Source organism: Vigna unguiculata, chromosome 4 (assembly GCF_037176805.1).
Source record: "Vigna unguiculata cultivar grain cowpea cultivar isolate G323 ecotype 2 chromosome 4, ASM3717680v1, whole genome shotgun sequence".
NCBI classification, from domain to species: Eukaryota; Viridiplantae; Streptophyta; class Magnoliopsida; order Fabales; family Fabaceae; genus Vigna; species Vigna unguiculata.
In genome coordinates this window covers 35,922,387-35,939,509 of record NC_140795.1, presented here as the reverse complement: position 1 = coordinate 35,939,509, position 17,123 = coordinate 35,922,387, and the positions used below count along the sequence as shown (strand labels likewise).

Here is a 17,123-nt window from a genome sequence, read left to right as displayed (position 1 = left end):
CTGTCAAAGAGGGGAGTGTCTTCACCTGATTCTTTCTTTGCTCACACTAATTATAAGGTGATCATTGCAAAAGAGAGGACATACAAAGAGAACAACATGGGCAAGAAGGGTAAGCTAACTTAAATAAGAGAAATCATGTAGTTCAAATTATGAATACCAGGAAATTATGTTCACAATCATCAGGATTACTTAAACCACCATAACATAGCACAAGTACATGACTCTAGACTCAATATCCGGATTATGTAAGCGACATTGGATCTCTTGGTGGCGTGCACCTGTGACGGTCCCCAAACTCTACAGAGTTTGGGCGTAAGGGGTTATCACCCGACCACTCCCAGGGTAAGTCCCCTTCACATCGATCAAGTCCAAAGACTAGGATCTCCTACTACTCCTCACGACATAATCCATTATGCTCTATCTGAGCATGAATGATTATTGGAGTTTCAGGATACCAACCAATCCAGAGTCCTCGTGTTCTTACACACACTAACATACCCTTTGGAATTTCCCTTGAAATTCTAGCTCAATCACATCTTCTCATAATTCAATTTCATACAATTTCACCATATATAATACCGGCCATAACAATCCAAGCATATTATGAGCACTTATAACGTTTATCTTATTTAAATATAGCTTCATACATTTAAAATAGAGAATGATCAGAACTCTGTAGTGGTTCTCACTCAAGCTAGACGATATCGCCTAGGCGAGAAGCTATCTCTCTTAGGCGGGTCATTCTCGCCTAAGCGAGGCTCCAAACAGTGGGCGACTCAAAAATCTGAGTGAACTCTCGCTCAGACTAAGTTGTTTCGCTTAGAAAAGAGTGTCTCCCGCTTAGCCAAAACCAGCTCGCCTAGGCGAGACCTCATGCAATGACATGGGTGAGTTCTTGATGTTTTCGCTCAGGCGAGAGCTGCTCGCTTGGGCGAAAATACAAGGTTCCCAATCTGTTTTCACATGCATCAACCTAGAATTCATGGCAAAACTAAATCATGCACTCAAATATACATTTCAAACATCAATTTAGCACACAATTCTTCGATCAAGCTCATCAAACAGGGTTTATAGACGAAATTTAGAAGAATCAGCTAGTTTCCCTTACCTTTTCTGATTAAAGCATTGGTGAAATTAATCTCAGCTAGCAAAGGTAGAAACCCCTTAACAACCTAAAGAATTCATCACCAAGACAATAGGGAAAGGAAAAACCTATGATTAATCCTAGAATAGAGACACAAATTTCGAACTCAAGCTAAAACTGAACCAAAACAGGAATGGAGACTTACTTAGGAGGAAGGGAGCTGAGAGAGGGAGCAACAAAGGCTCTGTTGAAGTTACTCTTCCAGAATCTAATTGCAATTCAAAGGAAAAGATGAGAGAATTGTTTTTGGAAGAGAGGCCGATGAAGAAACGATGAGCTGAGGAAGAGAAGTGGGAAGAAACTGGTTTTGGTTTTTCAAACAGAGAGGAAAAAGAGAAAAAGAGAAAGAGGGGTTTCACACCATGGATTTCAAATAATGAAATGTCTGGTTTTACAAAAGAAAAATGTGGAAAGTATATAAACTTTTTTTTTTCGAATAAAAAATCAAATATTAATATATTTATTTATCTCCAAATTCATACATTAAAAAAAAAATTAAATAACCAATTTAATACAAAATAGTTTTTTTTATAATTCAAAGTGTCGTATTAATTTTTTCATAATTAAAAAATAAATTACATATATAAATCACTGTCGCGACCGAAATCGCGACGGGACGACGAACCAAAATTAAAAATTTGAAAAAATAAAGTTTGGAGTCGCCATCATAGTTATTATAAGAAACTATGGTAAACCATAAAAAAGAGCAAGATCTACGAAAAACCAGATTTTGGATCTGGAAGTCGGTTACGCGTGGGGAAGGTATTAGCACCCCAAAAATTTCGTCTAAGACGATACCTTTAATTAAATGTGCAAAAGCTATGTGGTTTTTTCAAAATATTTAATTTTCCCCAAAAATATTAATAAAAGAATGCACAAAAAACAACAAAACTATTTTTTTGATTTTTTGGGCCTGACGAGGATTAATCCTCGCTCCTATGTATCTCCATGTGAATGGAGAATCAAGGTTACGTAGTTCTTTTTAAAAAATCTATTTGGAAAATTATTTGAAAATGATTTAATTTGTTTTATGATTTTAAAAATCTTTTTATTTCAATTTTAGTATTATTTTAAAATCGGTGTCATGCAATGCGAGTGGCCGGATAGACACTTCAAATAAATTCTTTTTTTTCTAATCTTTTATTTTTTATTTTTTTCATCATTTATAAATTTCTAAAATTTTTTTAAAGTTATTTTAGAGTAGTTGTGGATGTCATTGCGACGTGAGCAACCAAATAGATATAAAAGAGTAAATAAAGAAAGTTATATTTTATTTTTAGATCATCTGTATATATTTTTAGAAAAAGCAAAAGTTTAATTTGGATATCATGCGACGCGAGCGGCCGGACAGACAATAAAGAAAGGGGAAAAATATTTTTTATGATTAAAAAAAGAATGAAAATTGAAAAAAAAAAACTAAATCAAAAGATGAAAGATTTGAGAGTGACGTACCTTAAAAAGTTTTCAATATCTACTCACCTTTTTTCTTTTCATTTTTCTTATGCTTCCTTTTCTAATATTTTTGTGTTTGTTTTTCCAATAGAGATAAAGATGAGAGGTGTCTATGTGGTTGGTAATGAGAGAAAGAGAGAGTGTAAAAAATGTTTTCTTCTTTTTTTTTCTACCTCCTTAAATATTTTTTTTAAGAGAGATAAAAAATGAGGTGTGTATGTGAGAGTGGTGATGGGAAAGAATTAGAGAAGTGTAGAGATTTTTTTTTTCCTTTTCATATGACAGAGTGCGTATTTATACTCACACCTTGCAGTATCAATGCAATCCCAGTCTTAATTGTAATGAACAATATAAGGAAGGAGTTGGTCATGTTACAACACATTATGAGAATTAAATCGCAGCAAATCAGAGCACAAAATCAATCAAGATCAATAATATTAATTCTAATCGTCAACAAATCAAAGAATAAAATCAATCCTAATTAGAAATGTTGATTCTTACCATTTGAAAGAGATATTGCTTCTAATTATTAAAATCAATCACTAATTTCTCTATCAGAACATTGTTGGGCTCATGAAGAGGAGTGTGATAACAATTAGGCTCTTCCTTCTTTTTTCCTTTTTTTTTTCTTTTTTTTTCATCTCTCTTTTTTCTTTTTTTTTTTCTAAAATTAAAGTTTAAAAATCTTTGAAGAAATTTTTTTTTCACATTTTTTATTTTTATTTTATTTTTTTGAAAATAAATTTATTCACCCGAATGAATTTGGGTGTTGACAGCTGCCCCTCTTTACTTAGATTTTACTGGATAATATGAAAATTTAACTTTTTCGTATTATCGTAATAAAATATAAGTAAAGATAAAAACACTAATTTCGTTCGAGTTTCAAAAAAAGACAAATTTGAAAACAAACTTGACCATACCAAGTAAAAGGTCTCGGTTTGACACACTAATTCTTTTTGTTTTTTGTTTTTTTTTTTTTGAAAAAACCAAATTAGACCAAACTCGACGAGAGGTTCTAGATCCAAAGGATTCGGCGACCATTACCATGTAGAGGGCCCCAATCCAAATTTTTCTTTTTTCTTTTATTTTTTGAGAAAAGATTAGACTAATCCCGATGAGAGAGTCTATATCCAAAAGATTCAGTGACCATTACCATGTAGAGGGTCACGATCTAACAAATCACTTTGTTTTATTAGTTTCTTTTCTGACTTTTTGAAAAAACCTATTAGACCAATTCCGAGGAGAGAGTCTATATCGAAAGGAAAGAAATCAATGACCATTGCCTCGTAGAGGGTCTTGATGTAAAGAGATCGATGACCACTACTTCGCAGAGGGTCTCAATGTGACATAAGAAATCAATGACCATTGCCTCGCAGAGAGTCTTGATGTAAAGATATCGATGACCATTGTCTCACAGAGGGCCTTGATATGACATAAGAAATCAATGACCATTGCCTCGGAGAGGGTCTTGATATATATAAAAGAAGAACCTGAATTTTACTTTGGAAGTGTCGACAAACACCAAGTGAACGCCTAACGTTTTTGAGACTTAAACAAAAAATATGATTGCTGACTTTTTCTTTTTTTTAAATGATTTTCAATGATTTTGTGGAGTATGATGGATGATTTGATGATGCATGAAATGTTATGATTTTTTTTGAAACTATATGATATGCTTGCATGGATGCGTGAATGCATGAGTGAAATTTGCTCTCTTTTTTCATTTTTTTCATAAATCTAATAAATGTTGGAGGAGTTATGCATATGCACACGTTATGAATCATTGATGATGTATGACATGCTATGATTTTCTTTTTAAACCTAGATGATGACGCATGCATGGATGCGTGGATGCATGAGTGAAATTTGCTTTATTAAAAAAGATGAATTACTCATGTATACATAACTTGGTATGATGTATGAATTTTTCTTTTGCATTTTTTGAAAACAAATTCGAATTGATTCCCATTTCATTGTTATTTCTAATTCATAGAATCCTTCTACTTTGATTTTTTTTTACTTTTCCAAATCATTTCTTTGATCTAATCAGCTACTAAGGAATAATTTTTTTAATCATTTCTTTTAAAACACTATTTGAATGACATGCATTAAATTGCCAAGGGTTTGAAAAAGTTTGGATGAGGTGATGAAGATTAACTAGGGAGTTGCCCCAATTTGAATTGGTCTTGGGGCACAAAATGTGTTTGGGCTTTTCCCAGTTACTGATGGTATGAAGAAAATGATGGGGACTTCAAAAATTTGCCCCTAGTATGAGAACCTAGGATGGTCTTATGGTGCAAAAGCGTGTTTGGTTTTTTCCCAATTGAGGAGGTGGAAAAATGACAAGGTCTTCACAAGTTGCCCCTAATGTGATCACAATCTTCAATGTAAATAAATGCCCCAGTTCAAAATCAATGATGGGAATATATGAATTACAAACAAAGTGACTGCCCCAGTTTGGGTTTGGGATTGATAAAGATGGACTATGTAAGGTTGGTCAAGGTTTAGGCTTAGAGCGGAGGATACTGTATGAGCAAAAATGGAATTTCATGAAGAATGAATTGAAAGGGGACAACCCAAATTTAACCAGATTGCTTGATTGCCTATGCTGATTTTGGAGCTTTGAAAACATGTCAACCAAACATAAACTGCCCCGGTGTTTAAAAGAAAATCTCTAAACCCACTTTTCAATCCTTTTTTTTTTTATAATTTTTTTAGAACAAACCTGTTAGCAAATCAAAATTTTTCTCTAAATTAAAACCTTTGAAAGACAACAATCAATCTTTGATCTGTGTGGACTTTGTTAGGCTTGTATCGTGGCTAAGGCCAGGGGTATGAAAATAATATTAGTAAAGGTCCAAAAAGTGATATGAGGGTTGTTTCAAAAAGGATATTTGAATAATGTTTCATTCAAAATTTGTTTGACTTCTATTTGTTCACCTTTTTTTTATATCTTTCTTGATATGACCAATATTTTTTTTTTATATTTTTGTATTGGTGAACTACTAGTCAGATGAAACAAATGCAAACATTATGTCAACCCTCAGTGGGAGGGTGATCCTTGTTTAGGGTAATTTGAAAGAAATTTTTTGGAAGGCTCAAATTGGGTAGCAAAGGATAATCACTTTTGTTTTTTTTTTTTTTTATAAAGAAACATGGCCACACATCATTTCAAGTCATGGTTGTTTTTCTCAACAAAAAAATTAATTCAGAGGAAAATAATTGAGTTCATGTAACAGGATGTCCTTTGTTTTGTTCTTTTTTTTCACTTTTTTTGTCTTATTTTTTACGTAGACTGTCCTTCAAAGTTGTTAGTCTAGCGAACTTTTCTTCCTTTTGTTTTTCTGTGTGTTTAGAGAATTTATGGTAATCCTTTTTAAGATATGTGTCCCCTTTATGATAATTCTCCATGAAAAAGAAAACAAAGTTTATGATGGAAGAGAGAGGGAAAGGAAGATAAATTTGAACAATTTCATGTATGCAAGACTATATGATGCTTCAAAAGACATGATAACAAACAAAATTTTATTTCTTTATTCAATCCACTGATTTGACCAAAGAATGTTTTATTATTTTCCTCATTTTTTATAAGAAATATTCAAAGAAATCGGTGACAAGAAAAATGAGAAACAATTTGAATTTATTTTAATGCAAATTTTTTTGTTTTATTTGTTTTTAAATTATGCATATGCATGTTGAAACTATGAACATGGTACCATGGATGACCACAGAATGGGAATGCAAATGCATGTTTGTGCATCTCAGAGCACTTATTCATTGATATGCTAATGAAATGCATGCTTATACCTTAAGAGGCATTTTTTCTCTCTTTTTTTTATAATGGTGTGATTGTGATGAATTTATTATTATATACAAGGAAAGGTGAGGGTAAAGAATGCAAACAGTCTCCCTTTAGTGCCTTAATTTAACATGGGTTTGATGCTTAAAGTTCTAAGGGAAAGTATATGTGCTCACAAGGATCCCTAATACCTAAATATCAAGGTCATTAGACCTATGGCCCACTTCATGGCATTTCTCACGACAGTTGGTAAACAACAAGAAGTGAGAGTACCAATGAAGCAAACAAACTCTAGTTGGGGTTCACACAATGACCACTTGGGAAGTACATTCACTGTGACACTGCTACACAATCCCCTCTAATTCTAAGCAACTCAGACCCGGGTATAGGGCCTCACTCATATAATGAATAAAATGTGTTTGTGTGAAGGGAGAATACTATGTATACCCAAACCCACAGCTGACCATTATTCCAAATACAACAATAAAGAAGAATATACACATACAATTATTCTAAATATAAAAAGAGACAAAAATACACATACTCAAAAAAAATGAAAAAGAAAAAATATGAAGAGAAACCACATCAATTTTGCACATCCAAATAAATGGTCTGATTCTCTAGAGTCCCTAGTGGAATCGCCATCTATCGCAACCGAAATCGCGACGGGACGACGAACCAAGATTAAAAATTTGAAAAAATAAAGTTTGAAGTCGCCACCATACTTATTATAGGAGACTATGGAAAACCATAAAAAAGAGCAAGGTCTGCGAAAAACCAGATTTTGAGTACGGGAGTCGGTTATGCGTGGGGAAGGTATTAGCACCCCCACAACGTTCGTCCTAAGACGGTATCTTTAATTAAATGTGCAAAAGTTATGTGGTTTTTTCAAAATATTTAATTTTCCCCAAAAATATTAATAAAAGAATGTACAAAAAACAACAAAACTATTTTTTTTAATTTTTTGGGCCCGACGAGGATTAATCCTCACTTCTACATATCTCCATGTGAATGGAGAATCAGGGTTACGTAGTTTTTTCTGAAAAATCTATTTGAAAAATTATTTGAAAATGATTTAATTTGTTTTATAATTTTAAAAATCTTTTTATTTAAATTTTAGTATTATTTTAAAATTGGTGTCATGTGACGCGAGCGGCTGGATAGATACTTTAAATAAATTCTTTTCTTTCTAATCTTTTATTTTTTATTTTTTTAATCATTTATAAATTTTTAATATTTTTTTAAAGTTATTTTAGAGTAGTTGTGGATGTCATTGCGACGTGAGCAACCAAATAGATATAACAGAGTAAACAAAGAAAGTTATATTTTATTTTTAGATCATCTGTATATATTTTTAGAAAAAACAAAAGTTTAAATTGGATATCATGCGTCGCGAGTGGCCGGACAGACAATAAAGAAAGGGGAAAAAATATTTTTTATGATTAAAAAAAATTGAAAATTGAAAAAAAAAACTAAATCAAAAGATGAAAGATTTGAGAGTAGCGTACCTTAACAAATTTTCAATATCTCATCACCTTTTCTCTTTTCTTTTTTCTTATGCTTCCTTTTCTAATATTTTTATGTTTGTTTTTCCAATAGAGATAAAAATGAGAGATGTCTATGTGAGTGGTAATGAGAGAAAGAGAGAGTGTAGAGAATGTTTTCTTCTTTTTTTTTCTACCTCCTTCAATATGTTTTTTAAGAGATAAAATATGAGGTGTGTACGTGGGAGTGTCCCAATCTTAATTGTAATGAACAATATAAGAAAGGAGTTGGTCATTATTTTAGCACATTATGAGAATCAAATCGCAGCAAATCAAAACACAAAATTAATCAAGATCAATAATATTAATGCTAACCGTCAACCAATCAGAGAACAAAATCAATCCAAATTAGTAATATTGATTCTTACCATTTGAAAGAGATATTGCTTCTAATTATTAAAATCAATCACTAATTTATTTATCAGAACATTGTTGGGCTCATGAAGAGGAGTGTGATAACAAATTAGGCTCTTCCTTCTTTTTTCCTTTTTTCTTCATCTCTTTTTTACTTTTTTTTTCTAAAATTAAAGTTTAAAAATCTTTGAAATAAAATTTTTTTCACATTTTTTAATTTTTATTTTTATTTTATTTTATTTTTTTGAAAATAAATTTATTCACTCGGACGAATTTGGGTGTTGACAATCACATTTAACAATTTCAATAATATAATTAAAAAATTAAATCAGCCACATATTAAAAAAATCAGTTACATGGTTAGACAAAACTAAACTAGACAAGAAAATTTAATTTGAATCTAACTAAAGATAAAACTAAACTAATATAATTATTTTGCTGCCCATATTTCTTCTAGAAAAATAATCAAAACTTCTTCAATGTTGTCTTCCACAATAATTATTGTTGACGTCAGCACTCTGCATATGAAAACCATGAAAAAAATTAAAAGAAGATTTTTCCATACATTATTGCAAGCTAAAATCATTAAATGTAGCCCATTCATAAAACTAATTTTCAACTTGTGCATAAACCTAATCCTTTATTGATGTGAAAACCAAATTAAAAATATATACTCAAACAAAGTACTATATAGTTAGAAATAAAAACAAGTTTAGAATGAACAATAAAATGGGGCCAACATGGTATAAGGAAAGTAGTAAGAAGAAAGAAGGCAAAGGCAAAGAAAAATCAACAAAGACAAGAACAAGAAGTTGCATACATGAAGTTATTTCCATTGCTAAGGAGTGAATAAAGTCACAACCAAAGTAAAGTCTAACCAGCTGGACTAGTGTTTAGAGTAAACTTTTGACAAGATTTTTCCTATCAACTCGGTATTCAGTGCTAAATCTAATATTTCTACTTTCAGACAAGGAAAAGATGAATCATTCTATCAAGTATGGGAAACATTCCGGTTGCTGCTCAGAAAATGTCCTAATCAAATATATAAATGTGACACAACCAACAGAGTGATAAAGCCACCCAGCAAAGTAGCTGCTACACTTCCAATGAGAATGGCTACTGCAACGGGTATTCCATGCTTGGACCCTCTGTTGGCAATAGGGTTCTCCTGTGGAGTATTGTTTTTTAGATTAGTTCCAGAATATTCAACATAAACATGGTGATTGAATTTCGGGATTTCACCAGACAGAGGATTGTTAGAAAGTATCAACCGTGTCAAAGCCGGCATGTTAGTAAGATCATCAGGAATTCGATCAGAAAAGCCGTTATTTGAGAGATCCAAGATTTCTAGGCTAGTCAAACCACCAAAACTATAAGGAATAGAACCATTAAAGAGGTTGCTACTAAGATTCAATGAAACCTGCAGTTTCAAAGGCATGCTTGGAATCTCACCTCTTAAGTGGTTTTCCCCAAGTTCGAGTTCTAAAAGAAGATCCAACTTCCCAATGGATGTTGGTATGGAACCACTAAGATAGTTGCCTTGCAAGTACAGGAAATTAAGACCACTTAAATTTGTAATCTCAGATGGAATTGGTCCACTCAGAGAATTCCGGCTCAAATTCAGGGTTATCAACTTGCGAAGTTGGCCAATTTGAGTTGGGATGGCACCTCTAAAATTGTTCAATTGGAGCTGCAAGACATGGATATTGGTAAGATTGCCAAGCTCTTGTGGCAATACACCACTCAACCGATTCTGAGCTAAATTCAACAATGCCAAACTCCTGCAAGAACCCAATTCACCTGGTATCGATCCCGTGAAGATATTGTTATCCAGCACCAAGTATGTCAAATTATGAACTCCTACAAAAGCATCTGGAGGAATGTTTCCACTCAGCTGATTGCTCCCAAACCTCAACCTGAACAAATTTGGAGAAACTTTCATAGGTAAAGACCCATTTAACATATTGTTGGTCAAATCTACAACCTGCAACTGCTGTGGAGATAAAAAGTCTTCTGGAATGGGTCCAGACAGAGTATTATAACTAAGTTCTAAACTCGTGAGATATTTTGTAATCCCAGAAGGTATAGAACCTGTGAACTTGTTCTGATTTGCTGCAAATCTTGAAAGTTTGGTGGCGTTTACCAGTGAAGTTGGAATTTCACCATTGAGGTTATTAGTGGAAAGGATCAAAGTTTCCAATTTAGAAAGCTTCCCAATATTGGTAGGAATAGACTGTGAGAGTCTATTGTTCTTAAGATCAATCCAAGTCAAGTTTTCATAACTCAATAATTCATCAGGGATTTTGCCATCAAAGCTATTGTTAGAAAGCAAAAGGTGCTCCAAAACCATGGACTTTCCCAATTTGGTAGGAAGAGACCCAGTGAATTCATTGAAAGTAAGATTCAAAATTTTGAGGCTAACCAACCCATCTATCTGTAAACCAATAGTCCCCCTCATTGCATTGAAAGACATGTCCAGGGATTCCAATGCATCAAAGCCAAGAAAAGTAGGTAAAACACCTTCTAACATATTATCACTGAAATTCAACCGCTTCAAACCCTTTATCTTTCCACACTCAGTGATGAAACCATGAGGGATTGAGCTGAGACGGTTTTGGGAGACATCAAGATACTCCAAAGTTTCAATTTTGCAAACAAGGGGCAGAAAGTCAGAAGAATTGAGTGAAAAAGCAGAAGAAATCCCTAGTACAGAGGAGTAGGCAGGGTCACAACTCACTCCCTTCCATGAACATGGGTCTGAGCCGGTCCATGAAATCCTAGCAGTGAGATTCTTTGAGAGATTGTTCATGGCTTCTGTTTGGGTTTGTGATAGCATGGAGAACACCATGGGAGAGAAATAATAGAGGAAGAAAATAACGTTAAGGAAAGATGTGGAAGGGTGGCACCTACCCATGTTCTTGGTAGTGAGTTTTGAATTGTGTATATCTGGGGGTGTAAGAATGAGTATTTTAGGATAATGATAGAATGTACATTTTTTTTAGCCCGAAGTTATCCGCCTATGTGGCAGTTATTATTTTAATAATTTTAAAGGAAAGAGGAGCAGTGACGCGTGAGAAAAGGTGGAGTGAATGGTGAGGTTGTGATACACGCGCAAGAGAGGAAAAAAGAAAAGTAAGAAAAACAGAACTGAACTTTGCGGTTTAAACTGAAGGCGAGAGTGCGGCGAGAGTGCGGATTGCTGCCATAGCTTCGTGTGGAGAATTGGAAGCCCTAATTTTGGTGTTCTTCTTCTGCAAATCAAAGGGTGCTCTGGTATGTTTTACTATCCGATTACAAATCCCTATTTTTGTGATGTTCTTCCCCAAATGAAACCACTATTTTTGTGATGTTTTTCCGGAAATGAAACCCCATTTTCGTATTTTCTTGTTCGACGATTGAAATGGCATTTTGATGAGTTGTTCCCCAAATGGATGCTCTGTAAATCGTAAATGTTGTTGTGGATTGTTAATTGAAAATGTGAACTGTTTTGTGTAACAACAAATGCGAACTGTTTCGGCAGTTAGGGACAGGTGGGTACAAAATGCGAAGTGCAGTTGTGTTGTTGGATGTTCAAAACTGAGTTTGTTGGTTTCGACATTTAGGATTGGGTGGGTACAAAAAGCAAACTGGATTTGTGTTCTTGGATATGAGTGACAGTTAATGCGTTTTATAATTGCAGGTCAGTTGACATGAGTGGCTGTGATGCCCGGATACGGATACGGACACGACACGGACACGGATACGGAGATACGGCAAAATTGAAAAAGTATAAGACACGGACACGGCAATATACATATTAAAATCTAATAATTTTATTTCATAATAAAAAAAACATTTAAAATATCATAATGTTTGAGTCTTATATATGTTAATCTTCATCAAAAAATACAACTTCTAATTCTGGTTCATCGAGAGATAGGCTAGCAATATTAAGAATTTCATTATCATCCATTGAAAAATCATCTCCAGCAATATCCCACAGGCTAGTTTCCTTTTCCTTGTATTTTGAAGAGTTTCTTGAAAGAAAACGAAGATTACTGTGGACAAATACTAAATCTTCCGCCCTTTTAGGTGTCATCTTATTTCTTTTTAAAGAATGTATAAAAGAGTAGGTGCTCCAATTTCTTTCACAGCAAGAAGAAGAACATGGTTGTCCAAGTAGCTTAAGAGCTATATTTTGAAGTATTGGTGCATGAGATCCATGAATAATCCACCATGACTTTGCATCCATTTTGCCTCTATCCCTTAAAGAGTCCTCATCTGCAAAATCTCCCAATTTACCTGAAAAGTTTGCGAACTCTATATTCACTTCTCTCCTCACATCAGCGTCATCAAAGTATCTCTTAAAACATTTTTTTCCTTTCTTGAGTAAGTTCAAAATCTTTATGTGGGACACGTCTTTGTGGGTCTTCATTTAACCGTTCAGGACTGTAATATCTACAATTTTAAAAAAGACATAAAGATATATTAACATAATATTATAAATTTTAATAAAATATAGTCATAAAGTAATTGAACTACATAATTACCTTGGATTTAAAGAATGAGCAAGGCAATGAAGAGATGTGCTACTTTTAGTCCAACGATCAATCAATATTGAATTTACCACCTCAAAAAAGGATGAATGTTCAACTTCTGTCTTCCTTTCATGTTGGTATATGATCTTTCTAACATTTTCAATCATTGAGTCCCACATTTCATATACCAAGTGAAGAGTAGCCATATATGTATCTGTTTTTCTGAGAACATCATAAATAGGAGCAGTAAAAGCAAGTATGTAGTCAACCTTCATCCACCAATTATCATTCAATAAATTTTCTTTCACAAATTGTGCACTGTCCACATTGTCCTCTTTATAAGAAGACCAATCATCACTAATAACCATCTCTTGAAGTCCTTTCTTCAAACGTTGAAACCTTTTGAGCATGATAATGGTTGAAGCAAATCTTGTAGAAGCAACAGAAAGCAACCTGAATGAGTTGAAGGTATTGAACATTGACAATCTCATAAAGTGCCCCACAATAAAGTTTTTGATAAATGTAGCATCATCAGCAATTTGTGTGATCCAAAAACATTCTTTATAAGTATCATTATTTCTTTCACAATTTTTTGCTGCACAAATATTTTTCAATGCAAGATTCAATGTATGCACTACACAAGGAGTCCAGTAGATTGAAGGAAATTCTGCTTCTATAAGCATACCTGCTGCCTTACATACAACTGCATTATCAGTTATAATTTGTACCACATTTTTTGATCCAACCTCCATAATTACATCTCTCATGTGTTTAGCAATAAAATCTTTGTCCTTTATCTCACCAGATCCATCTATTGACTTTAAAAACATTGGACCACTCTCATTGACAGCCATAAAATTTATAAGTGGTCTTCTTTAAGGATCAGTCCACCCATCACAAACAATTGTCACACCTTTATCATTCCATGAATCTCTTATGGGTTGTAGAAGATTTTCTACGTGACTTCTTTCTTTTGCAAGTAAAGGACCTCTCAATTTATTATATGTTGGTAGTACATATCCATTGAGATTAGAAGTACTGGCAGCATAAGAAAATGCGCTCCTAAAGTGAGGATTTTTTGCTAGATGAAATGATAGTCCTGCAGAATAAAACATCCTTGCAATTTCATAATCAAGAGTATCTCTAGCTTGGATATTGAAAGAAGCTTCTAAAGGACCTTTGTGTTTTGGATTAACACCGCTATTCGTCTGCTTTCCTTCATTAGATACAGATGGTAGAGAGACCTTTTTCTTCTTTGAATTTTCTATTTTCAATACTGCTTCATTGTCTAATCTTCTAAACTCAGCAAGTTTTGATGTAGTCACGTTTGGACAAATTCTAACTCCTGCTCCCGTAATTTTTAGCAAATGAGATCTTACTCGAGTGTAAGATCCATTGAATGATAAATCACATAAACTGCATTTAATCATATTATTTCCACCACCAGGAGTTTTTCTTAACTTTGTAACATATCTCCACAAAGGTTTCATTTCATCTTCTTTTTCGATGGCATGACTAGGTATACTCATCTTAATTTCTTATAATAAAATAAATTTTCTATTAAATTAATTTATTTGGGTATAAAAAATAATAATATCACAAACTAAAAAGAAATTATATAATTTAAATGCGACAAATATTAATTATAACAATAAAAAACTCATATTTTAATTTAAATGGGACAAATATTAAAAAATATATATATAATTCAAATAAAAAATAAAAATTTAAATATAAAAAAAATTATTCGCTCCATGTAGATTTGTTTCATTTTACTTTAAACTTATCTTTTTTATTTGAATTTATATCTTAACATTATATAAAGGTGTTTTAAATAATAAAAATATAGCAATAAAAAACTTCAAAACATAAAAAATGTTATTTTTCTTCTATTCTAGTTAATTTGATCTTATAAAATTTCAACAATAGATATATTGTTCTAGCAATTATACAATTAAATTACATAATTTTAAATTTAATATAATAAATAAATTATAAAATACAATAAAACATTATTTAATAAATACTAACAACATTAACAAGAAAATTGTTCAGATATACAAATATACGCTGTATAAGAAAAACTACGATAAATTATTTTTACATAAAAAAAACTATGAAGGATATTTATTTAAATTATAAAAAAGAAAGTTTATAAAGTTACCTTTTCTAGTCTTTCTTTCTTCTTCCTTTGGTTCTGCAACCGTAAAGCAACAACTTTCTTTCGTTCTACAACTGCAAAGCAACAACTTTCCTTTGTTCTGCAATTGCTAACAAGTTTTCTAATTGTATTTCCTCTCAACTCAAGAACTCCCAATCTCGATTCTTTCTTTTGTTTTTGTTACTTGTGATTATAACATCTCATTTTACTCTAATTTATAGAATAATTTATCCTCAACTCAAGAGCTCCCAATCTAGAATAATTTATTTTTGTTTATCATCTTGATTTTATTTTATTTTAATAGAAGGTATGGAAGATTATTTTTTATCTTTTTATTTCCATTTTTATTTAAATTTTTTTGGATTTATTTTAATAGAAGGTATAAAAGATTATTTTTATCCTTTTATTTCCATTTTTATTTTAATTTTTTTAGGTTTATTTTAATAAAATGTATGGAAGATTATTTTTTATCCTTTTATTTCCATTTTTATTTTAATTTTTTTGGGTTTATTTTAATAGAATGTATGAAAATTATTTTTTATTTTTTTATTTCCCTTTTTATTTTAAATTTTTTGGATTTATTTTAATAGAAGATGAAAGATTAATTTTTATTTTTTATTTCCCTTTTTATTTTAAATTTTTTGGATTTATTTTAATAGAAGGTATGAAAGATTATTTTTTATTTTTTATTTCCCTTTTTATTTTAAATTTTTTAAATTTATTTTAATAGAAGGTATAAAAGATTATTTTTTATTCTTTTTATTTTATTTTTTATTTTAAATTTGTTAGATTTTCCTTTATTCTCTAAAAAACAGAGAAAAAAATATCATACCAATCAAATAAAATATTTGAATAATAAAGAAAAAATCAAATAAAATATTTGAATAACAAAGAAAAAATCAAATAAAATATTTGAGTAACAAAGAAAAAATCAAATAAAATATTTGAGTAATAAAGAACAATCAAATAAAATATTATAGTGACATTAAAAGAAAAGGGCGTGAAAAGGGCGTGAACAGAGAACCATCTTCCCTCGCATACGCAGAAACATTATCAGAGGTGTCCGCCGCGCATCCGAGCAGCTACAGGTGTCCGCCGGCGCGTGTCTCCGAGCTGGCCTTGTCTGATCCAGAGAGAAGCCTCCGACACCGTGTCGTGCAGGTGTCCGCCGCGCCTCCGCGTCCGTGTCCGCTTCAGGAGCGGGAAGCGCCGTCCAACCACCGTGTCGGAGCATCACAGATGAGTGGCATTAGTGAAAGTTGTGAGGTTGGAGATTGTAGTGATATAAGTCATGTATTTTATTTTTTGTTGCTTTGTAACTTAATTTATATTTGAGTAGAATTAGTTTAACCTATGGTTTTTAATATGACTATTTGCATATTAGTTTCAGACATTCTCGTAGAACACAATATATTGGTTTGTTGAACAAGAAGTTAAGTTGGAGCAAAAACAATGTATTGAACAAACACCATTTTGGTGGTTTGTTTTGTTGCATGAAAGAGTTAAGATTAGTCGAAACCTTCTTTGTGAGTTAAGTAATGAATCGAACGGTACCCATCACTTTCCGTGGAACCCGTCGCCTCCAACAACCCAAACCACTCTCCACAATTCCGCTATCCGCTTCCATTGCGACCCACAACACCAACCTTTATGGAACGATAGCCTTTTGGGGAAAAGAATGTCTTACGATACAAATGCCTCTGTGCTTGCTTGTGCGTCTCTGCTCCAAGAAAAAAGAAATGAGAGAAAACACATAACGCAATGTGTTTTTTTAAAAAATTTATCCAATTCAAAGCGCGTGCACATCACGCTGACTTTTCTTTGTTGCTGGCTTTAATTGCCGTTTCGTTTAAAATTATTAAAATAATAACTGCCACATATACAGATAACTTTGGGGTCAAAAAATTGGGACATTCTATCATTATCCTTTATTTGATTTGGATGGAGGGTGAAAAGAACAGAATGGAGAATGGAAGAAGAAGAATATGAGAATGTTGGGAAATGTGTGTCTGGAGCAGAAGGAAGGTTGTCGAAAGAGGTTGAGAAGAAGTATTATTATAAAGTAAAATGCCTGATATTGCAGGTCTCACTGCACAAAGACTTGTATGACATTACATTTCATGATGTCACTGCCTTTTGTAACACGTTCTAA

At 32.4% G+C, this 17,123-nt stretch overlaps 1 protein-coding gene and 1 pseudogene across 2 annotated transcripts; both read right to left on the bottom strand.

The window, feature by feature from the left end:
* Window positions 1-8,589: 8,589 nt before the first annotated feature.
* Window positions 8,590-11,228, bottom strand: LOC114181632 (uncharacterized). Of its 2 annotated transcripts, XM_028068138.2 has the most exons (2): window positions 9,746-11,228; window positions 8,590-8,811 (listed from the first exon to the last, which is right to left on the bottom strand). In XM_028068138.2, the coding sequence occupies exons 1-2, from the start codon at window positions 11,205-11,207 to the stop codon at window positions 8,804-8,806; spliced, it is 1,470 nt and encodes a 489-aa protein (XP_027923939.1). In that variant the 5' UTR covers window positions 11,208-11,228; the 3' UTR covers window positions 8,590-8,803. The 2 variants fall into 2 exon arrangements, with proteins under 2 accessions (XP_027923939.1, XP_027923938.1); XM_028068137.2 differs by lacking the exon at window positions 8,590-8,811 and having other exon boundaries at window positions 8,834-11,228.
* A 768-nt stretch (window positions 11,229-11,996) lies between these two features.
* LOC114180686 (uncharacterized) lies at window positions 11,997-14,339 on the bottom strand (annotated as a pseudogene).
* Between the last annotated feature and the right edge of the window lie 2,784 nt (window positions 14,340-17,123).